This window comes from Mustelus asterias, chromosome X (assembly GCF_964213995.1).
Source record: "Mustelus asterias chromosome X, sMusAst1.hap1.1, whole genome shotgun sequence".
Classification (NCBI taxonomy): domain Eukaryota; kingdom Metazoa; phylum Chordata; class Chondrichthyes; order Carcharhiniformes; family Triakidae; genus Mustelus; species Mustelus asterias.
In genome coordinates this window covers 2,022,851-2,045,139 of record NC_135834.1, presented here as the reverse complement: position 1 = coordinate 2,045,139, position 22,289 = coordinate 2,022,851, and the positions used below count along the sequence as shown (strand labels likewise).

The window sequence follows — 22,289 nt, the reverse complement described above, 5'->3', positions numbered from 1 at the left end:
TGTCTGCGTGGGTTTCCTCCGGGTGCTCCGGTTTCCTCCCACAGTCCAAAAATGTGCAGGTTAGGTGGATTGGCCATGTAAATTGCCCCTTGGTGTCTAAAGGTGTGTAGGTTAGGTGGATTGGCCATGCTAAATTGCCCCTTAGTGTCCAAAGATGTGTAGGTTAGGTGGATTGACCATGCTAAATTGCCCCTTAGTGTCCAAAGATGTGCAGGTTAGGTGGATTGGCCATGCTAAATTGTCCCTTAGTGTCCAAAGATGTGTAGGTTAGGTGGATTGGCCATGCTAAATTGCCCCTTAGTGTCCAAAGATGTGCAGGTTAGGTGGATTGGCCATGCTAAATTGTCCCTTCGTGTCCAAAGATGTGTAGGTTAGGTGGATTGGTCATGCTAAATTGCCCCTTAGTGTCCAAAGATGTGTAGGTTAGGTGGATTGGCCATGCTAAATTGCCCCTTAGTGTCCAAAGATGTGCAGGTTAGGTGGATTGGCCATGCTAAATTGCCCCTTAGTGTCCAAAGATGTGTAGGTTAGGTGGATTGGCCATGCTAAATTGTCCCTTAGTGTCCAAAGATGTGTAGGTTAGGTGGATTGGCCATGCTAAATTGCCCCTTAGTGTCCAAAGATGCGCTGGTTAGGTGGATTGGCCATGCTAAATTGCCCCTTAGTGTCCAAAGATATGTAGGTTCAGTGGATTGGCCATGCTAAATTCTCCCTCCGTGTCCCCGAACAGGAGTGTGGCGACTCGGGGATTTTCACAGTAACTTCATTGCAGTGTTAATGTAAGCCGACTTGTGGCACTAATAGATAAACTTTAAAAGAATGTTATCCTCTGCAAATTTAGATATTTAAAAGGAGTCTTTCATGCAATTACTATAATTGATGACTAACTACATATGGGTGCGTGAAGTTTTTATACAGTGTTTGCAAACTGATATTTTCCTAATTCATTAATTCCTATCGTCACACCATATTCTAGTCTAATTAACCTGGGAAGTGTTCCATGAGAATGTGTCTGTGTGTATATACACCTTAAAACCACTCGATATACAGAAAGCCGTGAATGTTCTGTAGTGTGTTGTTATTCATGACTAAAAGATGTCTTGCCCTCTTTCTCTCTCTCTCTCTCCTCTCCGCCCGCTCTGCACTCACAGAGGACCTGAAAGTGATCTGTAAGCAAGACGGGCAGAAATACAGTGACAAAGATGTTTGGAAACCGGAGCCTTGTAGAATCTGTGTCTGTGACGCTGGGATTATTCTTTGCGACGAGATAATCTGCGAAGACCTTAAAGATTGCCCTAATCCTGAGATTCCTTTCGGAGAATGCTGCCCTGTCTGTCTGAACGACCGAGCTGCCCCCAGCGATCGTAATTTATTTATTCTATACTCTCCATAAATAAATTACTATAAAGTCCCCATTCATGGATGCAACCGCCCAGGTCTCCCCTGGGAAGGTTTGTCCATCAATGGTTGCTGTGTTTTCAAACAAAAAAAGGTGAAATCGGCATTTTTCTTGTACTTTCCTCTTTTGCTTCCATTTTATTCACTGCCCCAGTAAATTCAAAGATATCCCCATCAGTTTATTTTTGTTGTTTGCAAGCTGGCTCTGGTTATTTTGATGTGGAGATGCTGGTGTTGGACTGGGTTAAGCACAGTAAGAAGTCTAACAACACCAGGTTAAAGTCCAACAGGTTTATTTTAACTGATTATTATTTAACTGGTTATTTTAACAGAATTCGAAATCTTGCAACCAAAAGAGAAAATGCTGGATAATCTCAGCAGGTCTGGCAGCATCTGGAAGGAGAGAACAGAGCTGGCGTTTCCAGTCCAGGTGGCCCTTTGTCAGACCTGCTGAGATTTTCCAGCATTTTCTCTTTTGGTTTCAGATTCCAGCAACCGCAGGAATTTGCTTTTATTCCAGAATTTGCAACTCACCGGGATTTTGCCGACTGTGGGAGTACCCGACAGTGAAATAGAAGGCAAATCACAGAGGGGTGGGGGGCTGGTCCCAGCTGAGTGTTACACATCTCACCTCCCCATTCCAATGCTGATTGAATCAAGTTCCAAGTAGTGACTACATTGGGTCAAATTGAAACATCCCGGAGGCCAGACACCCAATGACACATTGGGTGCTCCGGTTTCCTTCCACAGTCCAAAAGAAGGGTTAGGTGGATTGGCCATGTTAAATTGCCCCTTAGTGTCCAAAGGTGTGTGGGTTAGGTAGATTGGCCATGCTAAATTGCCCCTTAGTGTCCAAAGATGTGCAGGTTAGGTGGATTGGCCATGCTAAATTGCCCCTTAGTGTCCAAATATGTGCAGGTTAGGTAGATTGGCCATGCTAAATTGCCCCTTAGTGTCCAAAGATGTGCAGGTTAGGTGGATTGGCCATGCTAAATTGCCCCTTAGTGTTCAAAGGTGTGTGGGTTAGGTAGATTGGCCATGCTAAATTGCCCCTTAGTGTTCAAAGATGTGCAGGTTAGGTGGATTGGCCTTGGTAAAAGCCCAGGGTTATGGGAATAGGGTGGAGGGAGAGGGCCTGGATAAAATGCTCTTTCAGAGAGTTGGTGCAGACTTGATGGGCCAAATGGCCTCCTTCTGCACTGTAGGGATTCCATGTCACCGGTAAATTATTTGCCAAATTCCACACAGTCAGACATGTCCATAAATTTCTCCGAATTGGGTGTCTGGATAGAAATGAAGGATATTCTTCCCGTACCAGTTTTGTACCAGTGTGTGCAACATTTTAAGTCACTGAATTTGTGGTTGGGAATTCTGCTCCCAGTATTTCCGAGTTTTCCACAAGTGAGCTGCATACTTTGGATTCCCTGGATCCAATAAGACAAAGGAAAATCTCTGAATATTCCTTACTGCTGGTGACAGTAAATAAAAGACGCAAAAGAGGAGTATGAGACCTTTAAAAATCAGATTATGCCTTTTTAAAAGAAGTATTTGCTGCAAATGTTTTAAGTTTACATATTCAATTATGCTTAGTACCTAGTCAAGCCTTAATGCCAACTGTGCAGTTTTGTTTTGCCAAGTGTATGCTGATTTAAGAAGCTGTTTCCTTTTTTCTAAAAAACTGCTGAAGGATTTATCATTACTTGATAATATGCTTTTTAACACACAATTTTGCTAGCAGTTTTTTTTGGAATTCTGATATGTGCTTGCTGATTTTATTGCACTCAATCAAGAGTGCTTGACAGACAGTCGATTACAAAAGTTAGTTACTTGTATCTGCATCGTTAATTGCGGGTACATACCAGGCTTACTGTACTTGGCATTCTCTCCCACCAGTGTCAGAAGCCAAGGCTGGGTTTCTCACCACGTACCTCTATTCCAACTAGGGCAGCCTCTGTTAAAGGTCTATCTGTGAATTTATTGCGTAAATGTGGATCCAAAGCAGAAAATGCTGGAAAATCTCAGCAGGTCTGGCAGCATCTGTAAGGAGAGAAAAGAGCTGACGTTTCCAGTCCAGAATGACCCTTTGTCAAAGCTAAAAGGTATATTACTGGTATATCAACGCCTTTTAGCATTGAGAAAGGATCATCCAGACTCGAAACATCAGCTGTTTTCACTCCTTACAGATGCTGCCAGACCTGCTGAGATTTTCCAGCATTTTCTCTTTTGGTTTCAGATTCCAGCATCCGCAGTAATTTGCGTTTATCCAATGTAAATGTGTATCTAACCTTCATGAAGTACACTTTATAAGAATCCACTTTTTTTCTCTCCCTCCCCCCCACCCCACTTCTTTCCTATCGCACACAGGGCAGAGAGGTCCCAAGGTAAGATTTCACTCTCGGTGACTTACATGCCTCAACTGATCTAATGTCGAATGTTTAGCGCTGTGTTGAGTTAACCATAGTAGATACTCATTAATACAAAGAGCAAAGCCTCACCAGACAGAACAACAGCCCCTTTATCTGGGCTCGGTGCTTTGAAATGTATGAAGGGAGTGATTGAGTGCAAAGGGTTCCATGAAGAGAGACCCACTCCACACCATGACCCTTTTGAGGTGAATCGATTTCCTTACCTTGTCCCTTATGAAGTCCATTCCCACCCAGATTCATTCTTATTACTGGCGATCAGAGCCGGTGTACATTCCTCGGAGATCTCTGAACTTGCAGGTTTATTATGCGCAGCTGGAAGGCAAAGCATTTTATGAGAATAAGTGAAATGTTAAAGCTGCAGACCAAACGTTTTGCCGAAGGCATTTTTTAGCAATGCGAAAGACAGATTGTAACATTATCCGCAGTCGACGCACCTGGAGAGGAGTATCGAGCAACCCCAGCATTGGCCACATTCAAATTCGATTAACTGCTGTCATTTTCAAACATCCTTTGAAACAATATTCATTTCAGCTCATGCACAAAAATATCCTGAACTTATCAGAGATATGACATTGAGTCCAATCCCAGGCACAATTATTAACCCTGCCCTGCGGACAGTCACTGACCCTGCCCGAGGCTGACCTTTCTCTGGCCACAGTCATTCACCTTGCCCCTGACAACAATCGCTGACCTTTTCCTGACTACAATCATTCACTCTGTCCTGACAACAGTCACTCACCTTTTTCTGATTACAGTCATTTACCCTGCCCTGACAACAGGCGCTGACCTGTTTCTGTCCACAGTCATCCAGCCAACAGTCACTGACCGCCGCCCCCCCCTCCCCCCCCCCCCCCGCCACAGCTAATGACCCCATTCCACCTATTATCACCGACCCCACCCTGACTACAGTCACAAGACAACACCTTGAATGCAATCACAGCTACTGCCTTGAGTCCAGCGACCAATATCATCCCAAATACAGTTAGATGCTTCACTGATTGCCGGGAAAAACCCATCTGGTTCACTGATGTCCCTTTAGGGAAGGAAATCTGCTGTCCTTACCCAGTCTGGCCTACATGTGACTCCAGAGCCACAGCAATGTGGTTGACTCTCAACTGCCCTCGGGCAACTCGGGATGGGCAATAAATGCTGGCCAGCCAGAGAGACCCATGTCCCAGGGATGAATTAAAAAAAAAATTTATTGCACAGAAAGAAAATAAAATTCATGTAGGCCAGACCGGGTAAGGACGGCAGACTTCCTTCCCGAAAGGACATTAGTGAATCAGATGGGTTTTTCCGACAACGGGTCATCAGTAGATTCTTAATTCCAGATTTTTAAAATTGAATTCAAATTCCACCATCTGCCATGGTGGGATTTGACATTGGGCGGGATTTTCCAGCCGCGCTCGCTCCGAAATCGGAAAATCCCGCCCGATGACAACGGACCTTTCCGTGGTCCGCCCCTCGCCCGCGGCGACTCCCGTGACAGGCGGGACGGGAAAATTTGCCTCATTGTTCCCAATCACCAGTTTTGAGTACTAATATCTTTTTCTTTTTTCAAATTAGGGACAAAAAGGTGAACCAGGGGACATTAAAGATGTAAGTTATGTTGCCTTTAAATATCAAAAATTGTGCTCACTTTCTGCTTAACCCTGGGGTCCACCCTGTCACCTCATTGTCCGCTGTATTGCCTCCAGGTTCAGTAACAGGAAAATTCGGTCCTTGGTTAAGCATTTGCCTCAGCATTTATCAGATCAGTAAACTTACTAAAGTGGTACACATATAGGTGCTAAAGACATCATTTTGATATTACATAGAAACTAGAAGCAGGAGAAGGCCATTCAGCCCTTCCAGCCTGCTCCACCATTCATTTTGATCATGGCTGATCATCAAATTCAATATCCTGATCCCCCCCCTTCCCCGCATATCCCTCGATCCCTTTACTCCCAAGAGTTATATCTATTTTCTTCTTGAAATCACACAATGTTTTGGCCTCAACTACTTTCTGTGGGAGTGAATTCCACACATTCACCACCCTCTGGGTGAAGAAATTTCTCCTCACCTCAGTTCTAAAAGGTTTACCCCTTATCCTCAAACTGTGACCCCTAGTTCTGGACTCCCCCCACCATCGGGAACATTCTTTCTGAATCTACCCTGTCTAACCCTGTTAGAATTGTATAAGTTTCTATGAGATCCCCTCTCACTCTTCTAAACTCCAGTGAATATAATCCTAACTGACTTAGTCTCTCATATGACAGACCTGCCATCCCAGGAATCAGCCTGGTAAACCTTATTTTTGTTTTAAAGGCTTTATTACTGCTAAAATACTACTCCATCAGGGCAGAGAAGTCTGGAATCCCGATGTTCACACACTATTTCTTTTTCTTTGCCCCAGGTTGTAGGACCAAGAGGACCTCCGGGCCCACAGGTGAGCGCTTAATGTGGAACGATTCCTTCTTCCCAACGCTTGTTGGCTGTTGACATTTTCGGAAAGCGTTTGGAATCTCAATATTCCTCCTGTGCTTTTTTCCGGTCAGGGACCATCTGGAGAGCAAGGCACAAGGGGATCACGTGGAGAGAAGGGTGAAGCCGTGAGTGACCTTAGCATGTTGTTTTTACCCGGTCCCATGTACATTTGGTAAAATGCCAAGTTACAGGGTCCCAGATTGGACTGCAGCACGAATCAGGGGAAAAAAAATGTCTCGGGAGCTGCAGCCGCTGGGAGCTGAACGTGAATGTGTCGTGTGTTTTAAGAGAAGCGTTTCACCCAGCTCACTGTAAACCCTGAGTTCGCTGCTCATTTACGTGGTGATTATAATTTTCATTTCTGAATTGGAAGTGTTTCTGTTCAGGGTGTGCCTGGTCCCCGCGGTAGAGATGGAGAACCTGGAACTCCTGGAAATCCTGGCCCACCCGGACCACCTGGATCATCCGGCATGTCTGACTTTGGCGGAGTAAGTACACCCAATCCGGCTGCTGTTCTAGTCTGAATTGTAACACCTCAGGTTTTAAGTTTCCACCGCGCCAAAACAAACCTCGATTGGAAAACGATGGCCTTAACAGAATGGACACTTTGCTGGGTCTGTGGCTTGTCTATCTCTGCCCATCATCCAATCATGTAGAATCCCTACAGTGTAGAAGGAGGCCATTCAGCCCATCGAACCTGCACCAACTCTCTGCAAGAGCATCCCACCCAGGATCTATTCCCCTGCACCATCCATGTAATCCTATGCATTTACCATGGCCAATCCACCCAATCTACACATCCTTGGACACTAAGGGACAATTTAGCATGGCCAATCCACCTAACCCGCACATCTTTGGACACTAAGGGACAACTTAGCATAGCCAATCCACCGAACCTACATATCTTTGGACACGAAGGGACAATTTAGCATGGCCAATCCACCTAACCTGCACATCTTTGGACACTAAGGGACAACTTAGCATAGCCAATCCACCGAACCTACATATCTTTGGACACGAAGGGACAATTTAGCATGGCCAATCCACCTAACCCGCACATCTTTGGACACTAAGGGACAACTTAGCATAGCCAATCCACCGAACCTACATATCTTTGGACACGAAGGGACAATTTAGCATGTCCCATCCACCTAACCTACACACCTTTGGACACTAAGGGGCAATTTGGCATGGCCAATCCGCCTAACCTACATATCTTTGGACACTCAGGGGCAATTTAGCATGTCCCATCCACCTAACCTACACACCTTTGACCACTAAGGGGCAATTTAGCATGTCCAATCCACCTAACCTACACACCTTTGGCCACTAAGGGGCAATTTAGCATGTCCAATCCACCTAACCTACACACCTTTGGCCACTAAGGGGCAATTTAGCATGTCCCATCCACCTAACCTACACACCTTTGACCACTAAGGGGCAATTTAGCATGTCCAATCCACCTAACCTACACACCTTTGGCCACTAAGGGGCAATTTAGCATGTCCAATCCACCTAACCTACACACCTTTGACCACTAAGGGGCAATTTAGCATGTCCAATCCACCTAACCTACACACCTTTGGCCACTAAGGGGCAATTTAGCATGTCCAATCCACCTAACCTACACACCTTTGGCCACTAAGGGGCAATTTAGCATGTCCAATCCACCCTAACCTACACATCTTTGGACTGTGGGAGGAAACCAGAGCACCCGGAGGAAACCCACGCAGACACAGGGAGAATGTGCAGACTCCGCACAGACAGTGACCCGAGGCCGGAATCGAACCCGGGTTCCTGACGCTGTGTGGCAGCAGTGCTAACCCACTGTGCCACCATGCCCACTTGAGTGGTTTGTGGAAGTTCAAACTCATTTTAACAGTCAATTGGGGACCAGGGTGCAGCATTTGAAAAGGAAAACAAGATGCAGAAACAATTGGCAGAAACATAGAACACTTGAGTAAAAAATATGCCAGGTATTAGAGTCAGACGAAGCTGGAATGCAAAAAAGTCTAAACTAGTGCAGGGGTGCACAAAGCATGGTAAATCGGTTAGTGAGCTGCCAGTGTAGATAGCCACATAGGAATAAGATGTTGTGGCAATTCCAGAGACCTGGATCAAAGAAAAGAAAGACTGGGTACTAAATATTCCTGAAAACAAGTTGTTCAGGAAAGACAGGGAAGGAAAGAATGGAGGAGGCTGAAACTTTCTGTGCTGGAGAGAGGGAGGATGTCCTGGCTGGTTCAAGGGCAGAATCTATTTAGCTAGAGCTAAAAAATAAAAGAATCATAGAATCCCTACAGTGCAGAAGGAGGCCATTTGGCCCATCAAGTCTGCACCGACTCTCCAAAAGAATATCCCAGCCATCCAATGTGCAAACTGCACACAGACAGTTACCCAAGGCCAAGAATCAAACCTGGATCCCTGGCACCGTGAGGGAGCAGTGCTAACCACTGCACCACCATGCCACCCCAACAAAGCACCATTGCACACCTGACTGTATTCTACAGGCCACTGTCTTGTGCTAACGATATAGAGGAACACATTTGCAGGGAAGTTACAGGCCGGCTAGCTCAGATGGTCAGAGCATGATGCTAATAATGCCAAGGTTGTGTGTTCGATCCCCATACTGGCAACCGACCACCCAACTTTTATGGGTGGCACAGTGGGTTAGCACTGCTGCCTCACAGCGCCAGGGACCTGGGTTCGATTCCCGGCTTGAGTCTGTGTGGAGTCTGCACGTTCTCCCCGTGTCTGCGTGGGTTTCCTCCGGGTGCTCCGGTTTCCTCCCACAGTTCGAAAGACATGCTGGTTAGGGTGGATTGGCCGTGCTAAATTCTCCCTCAGTGTAACCCGAACAGGAGTGTGGCGACTAGGGGATTTTCACAGTAACTTCATTGCAGTGTTAATGTAAGCCTGCTTGTGACATTAATAAATAAACTTAAAAACTTAAACCATTCTATGATTAAATAATGCTCAACTAAATAAAGTGAAGCCTCCGACTTCTGCCCAGTAGTCTGCCTCAGCTTCAGTTTTGTACTTCCCACTTCCAATGCTTAGATTGTCCGCTGTTACCAATGAATGGGCTGATTTGTAATGTAGGTCCACACACATCAATCCCAGCATTGGGATTGCACAAACACATTTTATGTCAGGCCCAACAGAGGAAGGAAACTGCAATATCTTTAAAGGCGACTTGTTGTGGCCTTAAGTTATAACTGGTTTATTACCATCGATCTATGTACAAGCGACTTAGAGAACTGCAACACATATCAACTCTCTCCTCTTCCCTGGCTCCAACTGAGGTCCCTCTCCCACCCAGGACGTGCGCTCTCGCACCCAATTGGCTGGGCCTCCCACGCTGCCCCTTCATAGGGTCCGACCCGATCATGTGGCCCTCAGGGACCGCCCCCTTAAAGGGGCCACGCTACCCCTGCGAGTTTTTCACTGCTATTTCTGGAATAGATGTCACATATTTTGACGGGGGGGACAGTTACCCGGTTAATTTAACCTTTTTCTTTTCGCTTCAACAGAACTTTGCTTCTCAGATGGCGCGAGGATTCGATGAGAAGGCAGGAGGTGCTCAGATGGGTGTCATGCAAGGACCAATGGTAAGAGTTTATTTGCCTGCAATATTCCCAGCATGGTAAACTTTTACACGTCTTTGGTCACTACTGATTGCAACAAAATGAGCAGGCTTTAATCAAACATTCAGGCCGGATTCTCCGATCTCGTACGCCCCACCACCTCTGCCAGTGAGAATGGAGAACTTGGCATATCGCCGATGCTAACCCTCATATCTACCCCACCAAACATGGCCCCCATTATACCCACAGCTACCCCTCCATACACAACTTCCAACACCCATATACACATCCTAGTCCATGTATACCTACCTATAACTCCCTCAGCCTCCATAGTCACACATACACACCCAACAATTATTTTCTCCGCGCCCTCCCCACTTTGGAGGTTCGTATCCATTCTTTCCAGATCCTGTTGGAATTAGGCCCTCCCGTTACAGCTGCCCATTCCATTACATGCCCCAGTCACACTTTACAGCCTTCGGCATACCCAGCCAGTGCAACCCAGTGCCTTTCCTTCTGGCACTCACCATAGGTGGCCTACCACTTCTGTCTTTCAATGCCAATTGAAGAATTCCTCTTCATTCACTCTTCTGGTCAATCGAATACAATCTCGAAATGTAGCCCAGAGCTCAAACTTCAGTCCAATTACAAGCTGCAATTTTCAGTTCTGTGGAATGCCCTTTTCTGACATCTAACATAGGTGTTTCCTCCTGATTCTTCTCTTTTCCTTGGCCAAAACATCACAAAGTCAGGGAATTTGGAGCGCAAATTATATGGAATGTGAATAAATATGTTTCAATCTTTTATGCTAGTTTTAAAAATATCCTGCCAAAGGCTGGACTTGCCACTAGCCAAGGGTCACACCAATAGCCCACTGGGATCGTGGGATAGGATTCCAGCATTGTCCCACTGGGATCATGGGATAGGATTACAATAAACATCCATTGGGATCATGGGATAGCATTACAGCAACGTCCAATGGGATCATGGCATAGGATTATAGCAACGTCCAATGGGAACATGGGTTAGGATTTCAGCATTGCCCAATGGGATCATGGGATAGGGCCACGGCAGCATCCCATGGAATCATGGGATGGGGTTACAGCAACATCCCACTGGGATCACAGGATAGGATTACAGCAAGGTCCTATGGGATCATGAGATACAGTTACAGCAATGCCCCATGGGATCATGGGATAGGGTTACAGTAATGCCCCATGGGATCATGGGATAGGGTTACAGTAATGCCGCATGGGATCATGGGATAGGATTACAGTAATGTCCCATGGGATCATGGGATAGGATTACAGTAATGTCCCATGGGATAGGATTACAGCAATGCCCCATGAGATCATGGGATAGCGTTACAGCAATGTCCCACGGGATAGGGTCACAGCAACATCCCATGGGATCATGGGATGGGGTTACAGCAATGCCCCAAGGAATCATGAGAAAGGGTTACAGCAATGCCCAAAGGGTTAATGAGATAGAGTTACAGCAAAGTCCCATGGGATCATGGGATAGGATTACAGCAACGGCCAATGGAATCATGGCGTAGGATTATAGCAACGTCTCACTGGGATCATGGGATAGGATGACAGCAATGTCCCATGGGATTGTGGGATAGGATGACAGCAATGTCCCATGGGATTGTGGGATAGGATTACAGCAACGTCTCACTGGGATCATGGGATAGGATGACAGCAATGTTTCATGGGATCATGGGATAGGATTATACCAATGTCCCACTGAGATGATAGGATAGGATTACACCAATGCCCCATGGGATCATGGGATAGGATTACAGCAACATCCCACTGGGATCATGGGATAGGATTAGAGTGAAGTTTCACTGAGATCACAAGATTAGTGAATTTACCCTATAGTCTTTGAAAACCCTTCTTCTTAAATCATTTTCTGCCTATTCCTTTCCTGCTTCAGATGCCAATCCTGATTCTAAACATGCTTCTTTCGATCCCAGCCTGTTGTCACATTCAGAACATGCTCATGAGATTCCTGTCTGTGTCCCTGATTCTCTGGCCTCGCGATTTGGCTGGGGTGGGGGGGACTTGACAAAGTCTTCGGATAGAATTCCTGGTGTATGTATTTTCCAGCCCCTCACTCAGGTTGTAACCTTCTTTACCTGCCTTTCCTTTTGATGGGACGTTCAGCTGAAGCTTTGTGTTTTGAGTGCATCCCCAGCCTTTCTCTGCCTCGGAGAGTTTTTTTTGAAGTGGCAACCAAAGTTTCCTTCAAACTCGCTCAAACATGCCTCCCTTTCTGTGTCCCTTTCAAGCCCCCTTTAATCAGTTCCACAACATTCTCCTTCGTAGGCTGATCATTTTAAACTGTGTGTTAATCCTGAGCAAGGCTGTTGCCATCAATCTTGAGCTTTATTCTTGCTTGTGCTCTAAGCTGCAGTCTGCCTTGGGAATACTTTCATAGAGTCAGCGGGGTTTACAGCATGGAAACAGGCCCTTCAGCCCAACTTGTCCATGCTGCCCCTTTTTTTAACCACTAAGCTCGTCGCAATTGCCTGCATTTGGCCCATATCCCTCTAGACCCATCTTACCCATGTAAATGCTTTTTAAAAGACAAAATTGTACCCGCCTCTACTACTCCCTCTGGCAGCTTGTTCCAGACACTCACCACCCTCTATGTGAAATAATTGCCCCTCTGGACCCTTTTGTATCTCTCCCCTCTCACCTTAAACCTATGCCCTCTAGTTTTAGATTCCCCTACCTTTAGGAAAAGATATTGACTATCGAGCTGATCTATGCCCCTCATTATTTTACAGACCTCTATAAGATCACCCCTCAGCCTCCTACGCTCCAGAGAAAAAGTCCCAGTCTATCCAGCCTCTCCTTATAACTCAGACCATCATTATTCCATTTCGAAAGCTTTCCTATCACAGAACAATCTTTCCGATTTCAGATTGTTTTCTTTCATATTTTGCAACATTCCTCTAAATGTGTGGTCCTGTCACATTCACGTATCCCCCGCCACTGCCAAAGGGGTGACAGGGAACCTGGCACGAGGGCTCACTGTCAGCAACACCGGGCGGCCCGCCCAGCGGGAATGGCCAGATAGTCTTGCTCTACATCTTAATCTGTCATCAACTGAATTATATTCCTGTTGAATAGAATCCATAGAATCAGAGAATCCCTACAGTGCAGAAGGAGGCCATTCAGCCCATCGAGTCTGCACCGACCATAATCCCACCTAGGCCCTATCCCCATAACCCCATGCATTTACTCTAGCTAGCCCACCTGACACTAAGGGGCAATTTAGCACGGCCAATCAACTTAACCTACACATCTTTGGACAATAAGGGGCAATTTAGCATGGCCAATCCACCTAACCTACCCATCTTTGAACAATAAGGGGCAATTTAGCATGGCCAATCCACCTAGCCCACACATCTTTGGGCACTAAGGGGCAATTTAGCATGGCCAATCCACCTAACCTGCACATCTTTGGACACTAAGGGGCAATTTAGCATGGCCAATCCACCTAACCTGCACATCTTTGGACACTAAGGGGCAATTTAGCATAGCCAATCCACCTAACCTGCACATCTTTGGACACTAAGGGGCAATTTAGCATGGTCAATCCACCTAACCTGCACATCTTTGGACACTAAGCGGCAATTTAGCATGGCCAATCAACTTAACCTACACATCTTTGGACACTAAGGGACAATTTAGCATGGCCAATCAACTTAACCTACACATCTTTGGACACTGAGGGGCAATTTCCATGGCCAATCCACCTAACCCGCACATCTTTGGAGGAAACCGGAGCACCCGGAGGAAACCCACGCAGACACGGGGAGAATGTGCAGACTTCGCACAGACAGTGACCCAAACCGGGAATCGAACCCGGGTCCCTGGCGCTGTGAGGCAGCAGTGCCAACCACTGTGCCACCGTTCCACCCATTTCATCTAACTTCAAGTTCCCCAAAAATTCCTGTCAGATGAACTGGATAATTTTTGAACTTTCGGGATCTCACTCCGACACATACATCATCCCTGTATTTGCCCCTCTGCAGGGAAGTTTTTTATTAAAACAAAAACCTTTATTGTCTCTTTCTCTATCCAATATCCCACATTACCCTTCCCGTCGAATGTCTTGTTTCCTCCATTCAAATTTATAAGCAGTCTCACAGGAGTTCAGAGACATTAATCTCTTTAACACAATGTGGGATATCCGATCTCTCAGCAGAAAATTCAAACAAACCCACTGGGCAGAATATTTCCTGTCCTGCCCGCCACAGGAATTGTAGCGGGCACCAGGGGGAAGGTGGGGGGGGGGGGGGGGGGGGGGGAAACCATGCCCGTTGAGCTCGGGCAGGAATTTCGGGCCTTGTGGACGAGCGCGGCCGGAAAACCCCGCCCTCTTGTGTCCCAAGTTACCGATTCATCGAACTAGCTAACTTGTAGCAAGGTTTTACTCTGTTTTTGCAACACATTTTGTCCGTTCTGCTGCTTTGGCCTGGGCAGAGTGAAAAATAGATGCCTCTCTCCGTCAGTGACAAGTGGGCTGAACCAAGTTAAATCTATCACTACGTATCGCCATCCGCCCCCAGAAACAGTTTCCTACCTTTATACACACCCCTGGCCATTTCTAACTACTTGTATTGGCATCCTCTCTATACTAATCTATACCAGTACACATTTATGTATGACCATACCCACATTCCCTCCCGCACGTATCCATCCAAAATGTCTTATACCCAGATACCTCTCCATACATTACCATCCACAGCGACCTGTACATACTTACAGCATACAAATCGGGGGTGGCACAGTGCTTAGCACTGTTGCCCCACAGGGACCTGGGTTCGATTCCCGGCTTGGGTCACTGTCTGTGCGGAGTCTGCACATTCTCCCCGTGTCTGCGTGGGTTTCCTCCCACAGTCCGGAAGACATGCTGGTTCGGTTGCTTGGTTGTGCTCAATTGCCCCTTGGCGTCCGGGGGATTAGCAGGGTAAAATGGGGTGACGGGTATAGGGCCTGGGTGGAATTGTTGTCGGTGCAGGCTCGATGGGCCGAACGGCATCTTTCTGCATCGGTATTGTATGAAATTCATTCACAACTACGTGTACCTACAGAACTCTCCATGCACATGTACATCTATATCTATCTGTAATCAAATTCCTTCACACGGGAAATTCATAGCCACTCATCTATCCATCAGTGACATTCCACCTATATATTTTATATCTATATCTCTATTACATTCTGCTCCTAAAGGACCACATTAAACATCTGTGGCCCCATACCAATTCAACATATCAGTTCATGACTATACATATATAGAAAGCCACAGCACAAACAGGCCCTTCGGCCCACAAGTTGCGCTGATCATATCCCTACCTCTAGGCCTATCTATAGCCCTCAATCCCATTAAATCCCATGTACTCATCCAGAAGTCTCTTAAAAGACCCCAACGAGTTTGCCTCCACCACCACCGACGTCAGCCGATTCCACTCACCCACCACCCTCTGAGTGAAAAACTTACCCCTGACATCTCCTCTGTACCTACCCCCCAGCACCTTAAACCTGTGTCCTCTCGTAGCAACCATTTCAGCCCTTGGAAATAGCCTCTGAGAGTCTACCCTATCCAGACCTCTCAACATCTTGTAAACCTCTATCAGGTCACCTCTCATCCTTCGTCTCTCCAGGGAGAAGAGACCAAGCTCCCTCAACCTATCCTCATAAGGCATGCCCCCCAATCCAGGCAACATCCTTGTAAATCTCCTCTGCACCCTATAGGTCATATATAGGTCATCTTTTCCCACACCTACCGATAAGCAGCTCACTGCAACCATAAGACAATAAGATATAGAAGCAGAATTAAGCCATTCGGCCCATTGAGGCTGCTCCGCCATGGCTCATAAACTCCTCAATCCCATTCTCCCGCTTTTTCCCCGTAACCTTTGATCCTCTCACCAATCAAGAGCCTATCTATCACTGTCTTCAATACACTCAGTGACCCGGCCTCTTCTGTGGCAATGAATTCCACAGATTCACCACCCTCTGGCTGAAGAAGGTCCTCCTCATCTCGGTTCTAAAGGGTCGTCCCTTTACTCTGAGGCTGTGCCCTCGGATCCGAGTCTCTCCCACTAATGGAAACATCTTCCCCACGTCCACTCTATCCAGGCCTTTCCGTATTCTGTGAGTTTCAATGAGATCCCCCTTCATCCTTCTAAAGTCCGTGTACAGACCCAGAGCGGGATAGTCCAGCCGCGATCGGCCCAAGCCGGAAAATTCCAACGGACCTTTGCATGGTTCTTGTCCCGCCCGCTACGCTTCCCATGATGGGCGGTACGGGAAAATGTTGCCCTCAGATGCTCCTGATACGTCAAGCTTTTCAATCCCGGGATCATTCTCGTGAACCTCCTCTGGACCCTGTATGGGGCTAAATATCTATGCCTAGATATATATAATCAGATATTTATAATCTTTCTCCACATCATTACCTATATCCACATACAGTATTATCATCATTTCCCACATATACCCAAAAGTCCGTATGTACCCACACTTACTGAAATGAATATAAGAACATAAGAACATAAGAAATAGGAGCAGGAGTAGGCCATCTAGCCCCTCGAGCCTGCCCCGCCATTCAATAAGATCATGGCTGATCTGACGTGGATCAGTACCACTTACCCGCCTGATCCCCATAACCCTTAATTCCCTTACCGCTCAGGAATCCATCCATCCGCGCTTTAAACATATTCAGCGAGGTAGCCTCCACCACCTCAGTGGGCAGAGAATTCCAGAGATTCACCACCCTCTGGGAGAAGAAGTTCCTCCTCAACTCTGTCTTAAACCGACCCCCCTTTATTTTGAGGCTGTGTCCTCTAGTTTTAACTTCCTTACTTCCCACATTACTTCCCTGTTCATTGAACTGCCTCACACTCTTAAATACCTGTTGATGCTATACTTCCTTATATATCTTAAAATACATCCACCTCTACCCATAAGCCTCTGATGGCCAGTTGAAGGTGACGCCCAGAAGTCACATCTTTACACAGGGTTAGATTTATTCACAGAGTGAGACATTACTTAGGGTGGGATTTTACGGCCTTGCTCGAGCGAGAGCGGAAATTCACACCCGAGATCAACAGACATTTCTGTAGTCTGCCCCTCGCCCGCTCCGATTCTGTGGCGGGCAAGGCGGTAAAATTCCAGCGTACAAACGTACAGCTCCGAGCTCTACAACCCACCACCAGTGTTAATAAGTCAATATATGTGTATAGGTAATTATTCAATGAGTGCCCCCCCCCCCTTATACAATTAACAGAATAAACTCCAGATTCCTTCCAACCATCTCATTCCTGTCCCGCACGCTACGATTCCCGTGGCGGGGGGGTTGGGAAAATTCCACCCTCTGATTAGTTTATTCTCTGGTTTATTGGCAACCCCCAAAACTTCACAGTCATGAAGACCTCTGCAAATTTGGAACAGAAATAGGCCGCTCGACCCCTTGAGCCTGCTCTGCCATTTGATAAGATCATAGTTGATCTGATTGTCACCTCTACTTTCCTATCTACCCCCCATACCCTTTGAATCCCATGTCAAGAATCTATCCATGCAAACATACAAATAGAACATTCATCTCCCTGCCCTTGTGTCGATCCTCACTGCTAAGTAAGTCTGGATGACGTTAGCCAATCTGTCCCACACACCGTTGAGGTGCAACTACTATCTAACACCGCACAGTTAAATGAATCTACATTCATCACCAGGCGAAAGCTTCTTGTGACACTGATCATTATTATCATCTTCAGTCTCTGATTGCTCTATGTCATGCATTGCTTCAAGAACCTTGTGGCTGTGCTTTGAGTAGTGTATTTTGAGTCACACTTGAATCACCTGTTTCCCAGGGAATCCTGCAGACATTTAACCTTAGACACAGAACTAACTCTGTGTGTAAGTAGCATCATACATCATATGTATCAAACCCCAGGTCCATTTAAAACTAGCATTATATGTCATGCACAATGAGCCCAGAAGTATTTTACCTCCATATCTGTGCACAATGACTCACATGCCCCTACAAAACAACTAGCTACCTATGCATAATAAACCATGTGTCCCTGCCACCTCTAACTGGTGCTGTCTTTCCTATACAGGGCCCCATGGGACCCAGAGGACCTCCAGGACCTACAGGCGCTCCCGTAAGTATTGACTATGTAAACCTCTTCCGGCGGTTAATGTCTGACGATTAACCTCATGAGCGTAACGCAGGACGAGTTGAAGAGAGTTACACAGAAGACATCAGATGGAAGGATGTCCTGTGAACTGAGGCACGAGGGCTCTCCTGAGAGTTGTCAATAACGGCTTTGTTTTGTCGACAGGGACCTCAAGGTTTCCAAGGATCACCCGGAGAACCCGGTGAATCTGGTGCTGCTGTAAGTAGCCAAAGGGACGCAACTGAATCCATTTCTTTGCAGACTCAGATAACCGTAATTCACACAAAAGTCAACCATTTACCAACACAGTTAAGAATCAGCTCTTAAGAATGAAGCTGAGAATCTCAGCTGTGGAAGGGATAATGACCCAGCGCATCCTTTACTGTGGCATACATTTGGAAATTTGAGGCCCTGTTTTGAAAGGAAGGAAATCTGTTTCCCCCGAGCTCAGAAACGATATCCAATGAGTAGACGAACCGTGGGGACCAAAAGGAAGCCAACTTCAGTGTGTTTAGCCAATGCAAGGGGAAGAGTTGGAGTTTGAGGAATGGCAGCAGCCTGGATGTGTATGAGGGTGTACGGAATATCTTCCTGTGGCTATTCGTTGAGTTTGGATGTCATCTTCAGTGATGTCATCGGTCACATGACAACGTTTGAGGACTCTGGGTCTGTGCTCGATGGAGGTTAGAAGGATGAAGTGGGGGTAGGGGGGACGGGGGTGGAATCTCATTGAAACTCTCAGAATACTGAAAGGCCTGGATAGAGTGGACGCTTCCATTAGTAGGAGAGACTCGGATCCGAGAGCACAGCCTCAGAATAAAGGGACGACCCTTCAGAACTGAGATGAGGAGGAATTTCTTCAGCCAGAGGGTGGTGAATCTATGGAATTCATTGCCACAGAGGAGGCCGGGTCACTGAGTGTATTTAAGACAGAGATAGATAAGTTCTGGATTGGTAAGGGGATCAAAGATTATGGGGAAAAGGCGGGAGAATGGGATTAAGAAATTTATCAGCTGTGGCGGAGCAGACTCGATGGGCTGAATGGCCTAATTCTGCTCCTATATCTTATGGTCTAATATGGAAGGGTCGGAGAAGGGGAATGTCACTTACTGGTTCTTTGTTTGAAATGATTTTTGTTTTCCATTGCAGGGTCCCATGGGTCCCCGCGGCCCTCCTGGTCCTGCTGGTAAACCTGGCGATGATGTAAGTTCTCTTCAACCAATGAATACCTTCAATTGTCACCTTTTAAAGTGGCAGTACTTCATGGTAACACAGGTCGGGCTAACACGGCGATTCCATTTCTCCCACAGGGCGAGGCTGGAAAACCCGGAAAAGCAGGAGAACGCGGACCCCCAGGGCCACAGGTACGGCAACATCCTGACTGACCAAACATAAATACCTTTGATTCAACATTTCAAGCTGATAAGACAGGCATGATGCTGGCTCACAGGCTTATAAAATCTACACTCTGCTCACAAACCAGAGCACAAAGGAATAAGGCTCCAGGGCCTCCGGTCTCACGCGCTCCGCCGCTGCTGCCAGCGGGAACGTTGGCGCTAAGCCGCGGGCGATGTCGGAGAATCCCGGCCCATACGGGAACGCGACAAATCATAATGACGCACAAGAAATGGGAAGAAGTTGAGCTAGGGTTCATACAATCCTGAAATGTCCAAGTAACTTGAGTTTGTTTTAAAGTAACTCTTCAAATTGCACCAATTCCACTGGTCCCTATGGACGCAAAGATTGAGCCTTTTCAGTTCTGCAATGTCCCTCCTCTATCATCCAGGGAAACATGTCCAATCATGACCATCAATTGTTCATCCATTTGAGTGACAATTTGGTTCCGCATTTCCAAACCTCCGTCAGTAGTTACAAACAGCGCTTACAGTATGGCTGGAATTTCCCCGTCCCGCCCGCCACGGGAATCGGAGCGGGCTAGGGGGCAGACAGTGGAAAGTCCGTTGATCCCGGGCGGGATTTTACGGACGAGCGTGACCGCAAAGTCCCGCCCAATGAGTGAGGACTGATCAGTGTTACAGTAGTGACGTGAAAGCCAGTATATGCTGTGTTACATTTAGCACCCAATGAAATGCAAACCTGAGCAATTTTCCAACTGCGAGCCAGTATATGTGAAGGTAGCTCAGTGACTACAGGATAATATTACATTTACATGACATATAACTGCAATCCAGTATACATGATATGACATTAAAGGCTTATCAAATGGTCAAACTCTTTAGAAACATTGGGCGGAATTTTACCAGCACGTCCGTCCGAGGTTCGTACGATCCCACCCAAGGCCAACAGAGAATGCTGTTCTCCGAGCATCGCCCGGAATTGGGTCGGGCATGCCAGTAAAATTCCAGCCATTATCTATTTATAACAAGTGCCTGAAAGTAAGTATTGGGAAATTAAGTGTCTGCGTCCAGGTCCTACAGGCCGAAACAAAGTCAACTTGAGGTGTTCTTTAGAAAATTGAATTCCTTCCAGACAATTTACGATAACGTCACTGAACCTGTATCTCAGTCTCCTTATCTCCTTTATTTTCCCAGGGTGCTCGTGGTTTCCCAGGAACTCCAGGACTTCCAGGTGTCAAAGGTCACAGGGTCAGTACCTCAGTCAAATGTGACATGTGAACCTTTCGTTCATAAATGCATACACGGCAAAAATTAGACTTCAAAGCCATTGGATTCAATAGGTGATTCTAACCTTGTGTTCTGTTTTTACTCCACAGGGTTACCCAGGTCTTGATGGTGCCAAAGGTGAAGCTGGTGCTGTAGGCGTAAAGGTACAGAAAATACTCATTCAAGTTTAACTTGCGATCAAACTCAGAATGTTTGAAGTTCCTATCTTCTGGAACTCCTCTCTGAACAGAAATGTTCCAATCTCAGATAGGCCTGTGCAGAGAAATGTACCAGTTTGGGATGAAGCTATACAGAGGGATACCAAGTCAGGATAGGATTGAGTTCATTCTAGGGTAGGCCTGTGCAGAAGTGTATTGTGTTGGAACACAGACTGGATAGAAATACTTTGAGTCTGGGCCAGGCCTGTATATAGACATTTTGTACACTTATGTGTTTAAAAATATGCTAAATATCCCAATCAGGATCAAGCCTGTGATGCAGTGTCTTGGTCTTGGATAGGCCTGTGTTAAAATGCGCTTCCGTTGAAACATGTTAGTCTGATTTGATCTAACCCATATTCAAGGTCCTGGCTGAAGTTAATACCAGCCTATACTGTGACCTGAACTTTCCTTTGAGAATCTGCGACACGGTGGCATAGTGGTTAGCACTGCTGCCTCACAGCGCTAGGGAGCCAGGTTCGATTCCTGGCTTGCATCTGCGTGAAGTCTGCACATTCTCCCCGTGTCTGCGTGGGTTTCCTCCGGGTGCTCTGGTTTCCTCCCACAGTCTGAAAGATGTGCTAGTTCGGTGCATTGGCCATGCTAAATTCTCCCTCAGTGTACCCGAACAGGAATGTGGCGTCGAGGGGACTTTCACAGTAACTTCATTGCAGTGTTAATGTAAGCCTACTTGTGACACTAATAAAACAAACAAAGTTAAAAGATCATTGTTTAAAATCAGCATATTTTGGAATTTGCAAAAAGGTAAATGAATTCCCTCTTTCATATATTAATTAAGTGCACTGGGCTAAGGAATTTCCTGTCCCTGAAACTAATTATTCAAAGGATTTCCAAGCACTTGTGCTTTCTAGGAAGGCTCAGAGACTAGGAATAAATGGGCTGAGTGAGCAGCTGTGGAAAAGGGAAGCCCCCTCCCACCATCCCCACCACCAGTGAAAGTGACTTCTCCTATCAGTCAGAGGACTTGAAAGGGGTCTTCCCACACCTGCAGCTTCTGACAGAGAGAAAGGGGAATCTCTTCTGCAGAATGGAGTGCTGCTGGGGTTTGCCAGGTGTCCAGGGGGAAATGGAAAATTAAAAGTGACCAGGCCACCTCAAAGTTTTCACAGATCAGAATGAAGACTTTGACCAGAGAGATGCCTGAAATCGCCATGCCAGTAATATTTGAAATAAACTATAAAAAAACTTGTTGAGGTTTTGAAGGGTTTTTGAGACAGATATCAGGGGTGGCGGTGGTGATGGTGGCATATCCCTGGCAGCCATAGGGGAGGGGTTGCATAACAAAATGGGAGAGTGGGAAAGGCGGGATGAGCAGCCCTACCTTCAGTCATTGTTTCAGGAGT

General features: G+C 46.4%; 1 protein-coding gene across 1 annotated transcript in view; it reads left to right on the top strand.

The window, feature by feature from the left end:
* Positions 1–22,289, top strand: part of LOC144481984 (uncharacterized) — a 102,410-nt gene that overhangs the window by 4,023 nt on the left and 76,098 nt on the right. Inside the window, exons 2-14 of the mRNA XM_078201212.1 lie at positions 1,152–1,364; positions 3,763–3,779; positions 5,391–5,423; positions 6,220–6,252; positions 6,362–6,415; positions 6,677–6,778; positions 9,824–9,901; positions 18,024–18,068; positions 18,249–18,302; positions 19,233–19,286; positions 19,394–19,447; positions 20,636–20,689; positions 20,818–20,871. Coding sequence (XP_078057338.1) covers positions 1,152–1,364; positions 3,763–3,779; positions 5,391–5,423; positions 6,220–6,252; positions 6,362–6,415; positions 6,677–6,778; positions 9,824–9,901; positions 18,024–18,068; positions 18,249–18,302; positions 19,233–19,286; positions 19,394–19,447; positions 20,636–20,689; positions 20,818–20,871 — 845 coding nt within the window. The remainder of the gene's footprint in view (positions 1–1,151; positions 1,365–3,762; positions 3,780–5,390; positions 5,424–6,219; positions 6,253–6,361; positions 6,416–6,676; positions 6,779–9,823; positions 9,902–18,023; positions 18,069–18,248; positions 18,303–19,232; positions 19,287–19,393; positions 19,448–20,635; positions 20,690–20,817; positions 20,872–22,289) is intronic.